The sequence below is a fragment of the Rhinopithecus bieti genome, unplaced genomic scaffold (assembly GCF_001698545.2).
Source record: "Rhinopithecus bieti isolate Rb0 unplaced genomic scaffold, ASM169854v2 scaffold_31823, whole genome shotgun sequence".
Taxonomy (NCBI): Eukaryota; Metazoa; Chordata; class Mammalia; order Primates; family Cercopithecidae; genus Rhinopithecus; species Rhinopithecus bieti.
The window spans coordinates 532,125-542,466 of NW_016814121.1; the positions used below are offsets into that span (position 1 = coordinate 532,125).

Here is a 10,342-nt window from a genome sequence, read left to right on the forward strand (position 1 = left end):
TGTGTGTGTGTATATATATATATATATATATCTATATATCTTTTTTTTTCAAGACCATTGGTGGAGGCTCTGAGAAAGCAAGTTGAAATGGAGACTTTAACTTTGTTTTTTATTTTTGCTTTTTTTTTTTTTTTTTTTTTTTTTGGTTTTGGGACGGAGTCTCGCTCTGCCGCCCAGGCTGGAGTGCAGTGGCCGGATCTCAGCTCACTGCAAGCTCCGCCTCCTGGGTTTACGCCATTCTCCTGCCTCAGCCTCCCGAGTAGCTGGGACTACAGGCGCCCGCCACCTCACCCGGCTAGTTTTTTGTATTTTTTAGTAGAGACGGGGTTTCACCATGTTAGCCAGGATGGTCTCGATCTCCTGACCTCGTGATCCGCCCGTCTCGGCCTCCCAAAGTGCTGGGATTACAGGCTTGAGCCACCGCACCCGGCCTATTTTTGCTTTTTGTGAGACAGAGTTTCACTCTATCACTCAGGGTGGATTACAGTGATGTGATCACAGCTCACTGCAGCCTTGACCTTCCTGGGCTCAGGTGATCCTCCCACCTCAGCCTCCTGAATAACTGGGACCACAGGCGTACACTACCACACCTGGCAAATTTTTGTATTTTTAGTAGAGATGGGGGTCTCGCTATATTACCCAGGCTAGTCTCAAACTTCTAGCCTCAAGCAGTCTGCCTCCCTCAGCTTCCCAAAGTGCTGGGATTACGGGCATGAGCCATCACACCCGGCCGACTTTAGCCTTGTTGGAAAAGTGTTTGTATAATAGAGTTGTTCCCAAGGTGGTGGGCCTTGCCAGCTTTCTCCTGGGCCTGGAAACCGCCGGTGTGAGGAACGGAGAGTCGGGCAGTGGACGCAGCTCAGATAATGTGAGCGTCAGTCATCTACATGCCCACTGCTTTCTCACTGACTCCTCTCTTCTCTCACTTAGCCCTTCCTTTTGAAAAGGACTTCCTTCTGAGGGCGGGCTTGGGAAACAGTTAAAGCAGCCGGGTTTTGGGTGAAAGAATGCTGACGAGGGTCTGCCCCCTGCCCTCATTTCCTTCAAAGCAGAGTGATCAGCCTGAGATTTGACTCAGGTCATGTTGCACCTGCCACAAGGGGCTTGTGCAAAGTGCTGGTCCCTGTGCAGGCAGGGAGTGGCTGGAGCCCGATTCTCTTGACATTCCGTCTGGGTCACTTGCCCTGACTCTCCACACACCAAGTATCCTTCTGGTCATTTGCTTTTTATTTTTATTTTATTATTATTTTTTTGAGATGGCGTCTTGCTTTGTTGCCCAGGCTTGAATGCAGTGGCACGATCTCAGCTCACTGCAGCCTCCACCTCCCAGGTTCAGGTGATTCTCCTGCCTCAGCCTCCCTAGTAGCTGGGATTACAGGTGTGTGCCTGGCTATCATTTGCTTTTTAAACACATTTGTACCGTTGGGAAAAGAGCAACCCAGCCTGTCCCCGTGATGGCGGCATTTGGCGCCAAACCATTGTCCTACCTCTTGCACATTCAGGGAGCCCCTAAGCGTTTGTGCAGGGAGTGGCCTCGACCCCTGTCCTCTTTGGATTGGGGATGGGAGGGTCCAGTTCCTTCTGATGTCTCACTTAAAAAAAAAAAAATTACAAGTGATTTTTCTTTTCTTTGTTTTGTTTGTTTGTTCTTTTAGACAGGGTATTGCTCTGTCACCCAAGCTGGAGTGTGGTGACAGGATCTAGGCTCACTGCAGCCTCTGTCTCCCAGGTTCAAGTGATCCTCCCATCTCAGCCTCCCAAGTAGCTGGGATTACAGGCTTGCACCACCACACCTGGCTAATTTTTGTATTTTTTGTAGAGATGGGGTGTTGCTGTGTTGCCCGGGATTTTTTTTTTTTTGGAAACAGGGTCTTGCTTTGTCACCCAGGCTGGAGTACGGTGAGATTACAACTTACTGCAGCCTCAAACTCCGAGGCTCAAGCGATCCTCCTGCCCCAGCCCCCCAAATAACTGAGATGTGGGATGGGATGACAGGCACGTGCCACCACATCCAAATAATTTTTTTTTTTTAAGAGATGGGGTCTTATGTGTTGATCTCAACCCCCTGGGCTCAAATGATCCTCTTGCTTCATTCAGCCTCCAGAATAGCTGAGATTACAGGCATGTGCCACCACACCCGGCTTATTTTATTATTTATATTTATTTGTTTTATTTTATTTATTTATTTAAGAGATGGGGTCTCACTATGTTGCCCAGGCTGGTCTCAAACTTCTGGCCTCAAGCGGTCTTCCCACCTTGGCCTCACAAAATGTTGGAATTACAGGGGTGAGTAGCTGTGCCTGGGTGATCTTTATTCTTTAAAACAACTATGTTCAAATTAATGGTCCGTAGGGGATATATTACATCATTTAAGAAGTATTCCATAAAAGAAGAGAAAAAAAGAGTGAAACTTAACTTGTAGCTCGTACACTGGTACCAACTAGTTATTCTCAGACTCACAGTATTTGGCCTTTTCTGAGTATGTGGGCCCAGGAGGTGACATCTGAGCCACCTGATTCAAACCTCTGCTTCCAGAACCTTTCAGGACCTGTTTTTTTGCTACATGTTGAGACTCATCACTCAGAGAGGTTCAGTGGTTCCCCCAGGATCACACATCTAAGTCGGAGTCAGAGCCAGGATTTGGACTCAGTTACCTCTGAGTTTTAAGATAATGGTCTTTCCGGCCGGGCGCGGTGGCTCACACCTGTAATCCCAGCACTTTGGGAGGCTGAGGCAGATGGATCACAAGGTCAGGAGATCGAGACCATCCTGGCTAACACGGTGAAACCCCGTCTCTACTAAAATACAAAAAAATTAGCCGGGCGAGGTGGCGGGCGCCTGTAGTCCCAGCTACTCGGGAGGCTGAGGCAGGAGAATGGCGTGAACCCGGGAGGCGGAGCTTGCAGTGAGCCGAGATCACGCCACTGCACTCCAGCCTGGGCGACAGAGTGAGACTCTGTCTAAAAAAAAAAAAAAAAAAAGAGAATGGTCTTTCTACAGTCACCCACCTCCCTGGGCAAACCTGAAGCTGGTGTGGAGATAAGACAGCACGCAGTGGCAGGGAACTTTCGACCAGATGTTGTCTGGCCTTTCAGGACCCTCCGACCTAAGTGGGGTGCTGTGGACCCGTGGCAGGTGACGAGGGAGCGTGGAATGGCCGTCATCCCTCATCCCCCAGGGAGCACCCTGGCTTTCTACAGACAAGCATTCCAGCCTGGCTTCGGGGAGGACAGGGCATGGACAGCGTGCTGGGCACCTGACGTCCATTCTCTCTCATCCTCCAGACACCTTGAGGGTGGGGTTGCTCCCTCCACAGTGCGCACACGGGGACACCGATGTCAGGAGCGAAGGGGCTTGCCCCAGGTCTCACGGCCCCTGAGCGGGTTGGGTACAATTTGAACCTGCGACTCTGCCTATAGACAGTGCTTCCCCTCCCCGTGGGCCCCGCAGGTCAGGACTGATGGGGTCTGGAGACACAGCTGGGGAGCTCGCTGACTTCCAGCCTCGCTTATACGACTGCCTCCGTGGCCCCGGGTCTTAGGTGGTGGTTCTTTTTGTTTGTTTGTGTTTTGAGACGGAGTCCTACTCTGTCACCCAGGTTGGAGTGCGGTGGCACGATCTCGGCTCACTGCAGCCTCCGCCTCCCGGGTTCAGACGATTCTCCTGCCTCAGCCTCCCTAGTAGCTGGGATTACAGGCATGTGCCACCATGCCTGGCTAATTTTTGTGTTTTTAGTAGAGACAGGGTTTCACCATGTTGCCCTGGCTGGTCTCGAACTCCTTACCTGCCTCGGCCTCCCAAAGTGCTGGGATTATAGGCGTGAGCCTCTGCTCCTGGCTGGTGGTATTTTTTTTTTTTTTTTTTTTTAATTATTGGCCAGGTGCGGTGGCTCATCCCTATAATCCCAGCACTTTGGGAGACCAACGCGGGCAGATCACGAGGTCAGGAGTTCGAGATCAGCCTGACCAACATGGTAAAACCCCATCTCTACTAAAAATACAAAAATTAGCCAGGCATGGGGGTGCACACCTGTAATCCCAGCTACTCAGAAGTCTGAGCAGGAGAATCACTTGATTCTCCTTGAACCTGGAGGCAGAGGTTACAGTGAGCCGAGATTGCACCACTGCACTCCAGCCTGGGCAACAGAGTGAGACTGTCTCAAAAAAAAAAAAAAAAAAATTTTTTTATTCGTCTATGTATGTATCCACCTAGGTGGTTCTGACTAAGCCGGAGAGGAGTGAGGTTAAAAGCTGGGCACAGGCCAGGCGTGGTAGCTCAGGCCTATAATCCCAGCGCTTTGAGAGGCAGACGCGAGAGGATTGCTTGAGGCCAGGAGTTCGAGACTAGCCTGGGCGACATAGTGAGACTCCATCTCTACAAAACACAAATGACCCAGGTGCAGTGGCCTGTGCTTGTAATCGCAGCTCCCTGGGAGGCTGAGGCAGGAGGATCACTTGAGCCCAGGAGTTGGAAGCTGCAGTGAGCTATGATCACACCACTGCACTCCATCCGGGGCAACAGAGCACGACCTGGTCTCTAAACAAAAATTTAAAAATACAAAAGTGGCCGGGCTCACTCCTGTAATCCCAGCACTTTGCGGGGCTGAGGTGGGCGGATCACGAGGTCAGGAGTTTGAGACCAGCTGGGCCAACATGGTAAAACCCTGTCTCTACTAAAAATACAAAAATTAGCCAGGTGTGGTGGCGCGCGCCTGTAATCCCAGCTACCTGGGGGGCTGAGGTAGGAAAATTGCTTGAACTCGGGAGGTAGAGGTTGCAGTGAGCCGAGATTGCACCTCTGCACTCCAGCCTGGGTGACACTGAGACTCCTTTTCATTGAAAAAAAAAAAAATACATACATATATATATATATGCAAAAGCTGGTGCCATTGAACCGCAGAACTGGGCGCCAGAGCAATCTCCCTTTCCAGGGCTCTCTTGTCCCACGAGGGACTCACCGCTCAGGGTTCCTTCTTCCCGCACCCCTGTCTTTCACCTGATGGGCGTTTGTTTTAGCAACTTGTAATTGTGGATAGGAATGTTCCTAAATGGATTCTGCTGAGACTTTTAAGAGAGTCACCGAGGCTAAATATGGTTCTGGTTTTTGGATCTGTTTCCCTCAGCAGTGGAGCTGTGAGTGTAAATTGGCTTAAAAGAAAACGCCATTTAACCTTGCCTAGGACAAAATAAAACATGGCTGAGGGCAGTCTCCTCTTGGACTCAGTTCAGAGACTGAGTTGAGACTCCCCCTGATTGTCCGCCAGGGGGAGCTGGAACCTTGGGGAGCCTCTCACTGGTCCTCAGGGAGGGCTCCCAGGAGCCTAGCCTTCGCTGCCCACACCAACCACAGCAGAGACCATCCTGGCTTCCTCTGCTTTGGGCTTGAATGGCCAGAGCCCTAGGGGAGCAAGGACCTGGGGGCTTAAGTGCAGCCGATGAGTGAGGAAGCGCACTTTCCCGGGAAAGGTAAATAAAGTGCTCCCTAATGGCTGGGGAGGTTGCTAAGAGGCGGTCGGGGCCCAGTCACCGCAGAGGCAGCCTGTTGTCTTCTCCCGCCGGCCTCGCAGGCTTTCTGCATCTACGTGCCTTTGTGATTCACTGGGCCCCGTTCTTGTTTGTTTAGTGATTCCTGTAATAGGTTCTGCTAAAGACATTCATTTGTTTAGGGACAGGGCTAGGGGCGGACAGCATGACTTGGTTTCCAGCATCCATCTGCCTGTGGCCAGGAGTCCCTAATGGTCTTGTCTCCTGGTGTAGGCACAAAGCTCCAGGGTCGGCGCCTGCTGCCTCTCGGCTTTTAGGGCCAGGCCATCTGGATTAGGCGGTTTCCCTCTTAAGCTCGGTAAACTCCACAGACTGTGACAGATCCCCTTTCCAGCTGTCACACCACCTGGCTGCATGCTGCCACCAGGGGAGGGTGGTCGAATTTGGACCTGGTCAGTCGATCAGGTGCCAGCATCCTGGCAGGAGTCTTCGGGCCAAGCCAGGCAGGGGCACTTTCTTTGCAGTCGGCACTTAAAGGAAGAGAAGGGGCACGGTGGCTCACGCTTGTAATCCCAGCACTTCGGGAGGCAGGTGGCTCACGAGGTCAGGAGATCGAGACCATCCTAGCCAACATGGTGAAACCCCATCTCTACGAAAAATACAAAAATTAGCTGGGCTTGGTACTGCGTGCCTGTAATCCCAGCTACTTGGGAGGCTGAAGCAGGAGAATCGCTTGAACCGGGGAGTTGGAGGTTGCAGTGAACCGAGATCATGCCTCTGTACTCCAGCCTGGCAACAGAGTGAGACTCCGACTCCATCTCAAAAAAAAAGAGACGCATATCTGCTTCTGTGCATAAAGAACCTCTGGAAGGCCAGGCCTGGGGGTCACGCCTGGAATCCCAGGACTGCGGGAGGCTGAGGCAGGAGAATCACTTGAGCCCAGGAGTTCGAGACCAGCCTGGGCAACATGGCAATACCCTGTCTCTACAAAAAATACAAAAATAAGCTGAGCGTAGTGGTGCACGCCAGTAGTCCTAGCTACTTGGGAGGGTGAGGTGGGAGTATATCTTGAGCCCAGGAGTTCGACATTGTGGTGTGAGCTACGGTTGTGTCTGTGTACTCCAGCCTTGGCAACATAGTGAGACCCCTGTCTCTACAAACAAACAAAATTAGCCAGGCATGGTGGCACATGCCTGTGGTCCCAGCTACTTGGGAGGCTAAGACGGGAGAATCGCTTGAGCCCAGGAGGTTAAGCCTGCAGTGACTGCACCACTAGACTCCAGCCTGGGCAATAAAGTGAAGCCCTGCCTCGTTTTTGTTTTTGAGCCAGAGTCTTGCTCTGTTGCTCAGGCTGGAGTGCAATGGTGCGATCTTGGCTCACTGCAACCTCTGTCTCCTGAGTTCAAGCAATTCTCCTACGTCAGCCTCCTGAGTAGCTGGATTACAGGTGTGCGCCACCACGCCCAGCTAATTTTTGCATTTTAAGTAGAGACGGGGTTTCACCATGTTGGCCAGGCTGGTCTCAAACTCCTGCCCACCGCGGCCTCCCAAAGTGCTGGGATTACAGGTACGAGCCACTGCACCCGGCCTAGATCCTGTCTCTTAAAACGAAAACAAACCCCTGGAAAGTTAATAAGAAATCAGTTAAAAGTAGTTTTCAGTTCAGAGGCAGATGGGACTGGGGCAGCTGGTGATACGGGTGGTAAAAAAAAAAAATTTTTTTTTTTTTTTTTTTTGAGACAGTCTTGCTCTGTCACCCAGACTGGAGTGCAGTGATGCAATCTCAGCTCACTGCAATCTCCATCTCCTGGGTTCAAGTGATTCTCCTGCCTCAGCCTCCCGAGTAGCTGGGGTTACAGGCATGTGCCACCACACCCAGCTAATTTTTAAATTTTTAGTAGAGATGGGGTTTCACCATGTTGGCCAGGCTGGTCTTGGACTCCTGACCTCAAGTGGAGTCTGCTTTGGCCTCCCAAAGTGCTGGGACACAGTTGTGAGCCACTGTGCCCAGCATAAAAGCCATTTAATAGCTTTTTCTTCTTTTTCACTGAATGTCCTTTTATCTTGCAGCTATGTGAATGCACTGCCTAGTCATAATAAACAAGAAAGAGAAAGCAGAGCACCCCTTTCCTGGATAGCTGGCTTGGCCATGACCCTGGGCACACCTGGAGTTGTTGGGGGTGTCTGTTTCCATGGCGAAGTTATAGAACAGTGGGCGCCCTTCAAACGGGCTAGAGTCTCCATGTCTCAGCGAGGCCATCTTCTTGCTCTTTTGAGGTTTTGGGCTGTCCTCTGATGCCATGTTGTCAGCCCAGACAGGCAGTGTGGTCAGGGCTCCTGGCAAGGGCCTTTGAGACACAGCCACTGCCCCTCCTTGGTGGTGGTGACTTGGGATGCAACCTGCCTGTGACTGGAGCTGGGGTGACGGGTAAGATGAGTGGAGATGTGGCCTGGCGTGGGGACTCACGCCTGTAATCCCAGCGCTTTGGGACGCCAAGGCGGGCGGATCACGAGGTCAAGAAATCAAGACCATCCTGGCTACCGCGGTGAAACCCCATCTCCACTAAAAATACAAAAAAATCAGGAGGTGGAGACCATCCTGGCTAACTCGGTGAAACCCCATCTCTATTAAAAATACAAAAAATTAGCCGGGCGTAGTGGCAGGTGCCTGTAGTCCCAGCTACTCAGGAGGCTGAGGCAGGAGAATGGTGTGAACCCGGGAGGCGGAGCTTGCAGTGAGCCAAGATCACGCCACTGCACCCCAGCCTGTGCGACAGAGCGAGACTCCATCTCAAAAAAAAAGAAAAAAAAGAGATGAGTGGAGATGCTGGGCCAGTGAGGTCTGGTTCCCAGACTGGACCTGCAAAGCAAGAGAAAGGGTTTCTGGAGCTTTTTTTTGACACGGAGTCTCACTCTGTAACCCAGGCTGGAGTGCAGTGGTGCAATCTTGGCTCACTGCAGCCTTCACCTCCTGGGTTCAAGCGATTCTCCCACCTCAGCCTACCGAGTAGCTGGGATTACAGGTGCATGCCACCATGCCTGGCTGGTCTCAAAACTTCTGACCTCTCGTGATCCGCCTGCCTCAGCCTCCCAAAGTGCTGGGATTACGGGTGTGAACTACAGCGCCCGGCCCCTGAAGCTTCTTAGTGAGCCATAGCGGTAGCTTCCAGGAGAGATCTCTGAACACCTGGTCTGGGGGCATGGAACCTGGTGGGGTTAGGGTCAGAGGGGAGCAGCCCTTGTGGGGTGTGCAGGTTCCAGGGATGCACACAGGCCTGTGTTCCTGCCCAGCGTGGCCTCTCAGGCTGATGTGAATGGCGATGGCTGCCGTTCACTGGAGGGAGTTGGGATGGCCTTGTCCACATGACCAAATGCAGTTGTCCTGATGGACCTGATGGGAAGGCGTAAGCGCCCCCATTCCCAGAGGGGAGGGAACCACGGCTCAGAGAAACTGTCTCCTCCTGAGAGGTAGGGTCAGGTCGGCCAATACCAGTGCCTGCCTCCTCCGGGTGCACCACCCCCACTCATGGTATGCTGGGTCTTATTTTTCAGGTAACGATGCCTGGGGAACCCATGGATGTGGCATGTGGTGTGGACCACATGGTGACCTTGGCCAAGTCATTCATCTAAACCTCCCTCACCTGCTTGGGTGACCCTGGCCTGGGAACCACTGGCACTGCTTGGCAGAGGCCAGTGTGTGACCAGCCCCCCAGAGTTCTTGGATGGTGGTGGCAGAGGACCCTGCGTGCAGTGTGATGCTGTCTCCTGAATCCCTTAGTGGGTACCTCCCAGGAGGATTGGGGTAAGGTCCCTCTCCAGTTGCGGGTGAGGCCTGCGGAACTCAGCACAGGACAGCAGCCTTTAGTGGGTCACTGTGGCCCGCGTGTCTCTGCTCTCTCCAAGTAACATGCGACGGTGTCTGGTGTCACGTCTGGCCTGAGAAGCCCGTCTTAGGAAAGCTTAGCTTGAAGGCAGTGCTTGGGAGGTTTCTCCTCTCTCTGTCATGGCAGTCTCTTGGTTTGTGTCTGGCCAAGGCCATGCGTGTGCTTCGGACCGAGCCCCAGCTTAGGCGAGGGAGCCAGGCTGACTTCAGCCCTCGGTTTTCATTCAAGCCAGTCTGCTTATGGCCCTTCCTGGCCACCTGCCACACCGCAAGCTCACTGGGGGGACACCAGAAGCACCATGGCCTGGGATTCCATCTGGAGCTATCTGCGGGTGCCAGCCCCAGCCTCCCACCACGCTCACTGCCTGGCTTGGAAAAGTTAAGAATCCCCTCAGGAAGAGAATCGAGGCCAAGTTCTTGTGGGCCAAGGGCCCCGAGCACATCCGCCAAGGCTCAGCTGCAGTGCCAGGCAGAGAAGGGAGATCCAGAAATTGTGAACAACGTTTGATTTAGTAGTGTGACTTGCCTTTCCCTTTAAAAACATCTTTTACAAATCTGTCTTGGAATAAAGTCTATTTTCTGTCTTTTGGATTTTAAGATCTGAGGAGGTCTTCTTAAAATCTTACTTGATCATTTAGAGTTTTGCTTTTATAAACAAGCCTTTTGATACGGAGGCAGAAGCCAGTGAAAAATACTTTTATAGAGATGAGGTCTTTTGATTTTATTTTTTTTTATAGAGACAAGGTCTTGCTATGTTGCTTAGGCGCAAACCCCTGGCCTCAAGCCATCCTCCTGCCTAGGCTTCCCAGAGTGCTAGGATTATAGGTGCAAGCTACCGTGCTCAACTGAAAAATAGTTTAGAAGACAGTCCTACTTGACAAATATTTTCTTTTTTCTTTTTTCTTTTTTTTTCTGAGACGGAGCCTTGCTCTGTTGCCTAGGCTGGAGTGCAGTGACTCAATCTCGGCTCACTGCA

The 10,342-nt window shown here is 52.0% G+C and overlaps 1 protein-coding gene across 1 annotated transcript in view; it reads left to right on the forward strand.

Annotated features, from left to right (window-relative positions):
• Positions 1-9,970, forward strand: part of RCC1L (RCC1 like) — a 58,404-nt gene extending 48,434 nt beyond the window's left edge. The window contains exon 14 of the mRNA XM_017849888.1: positions 9,036-9,970. Within this exon, the coding sequence (XP_017705377.1) occupies positions 9,036-9,113 (78 nt within the window). The 3' untranslated portion in view covers positions 9,114-9,970. The remainder of the gene's footprint in view (positions 1-9,035) is intronic.
• Positions 9,971-10,342: the final 372 nt, after the last annotated feature.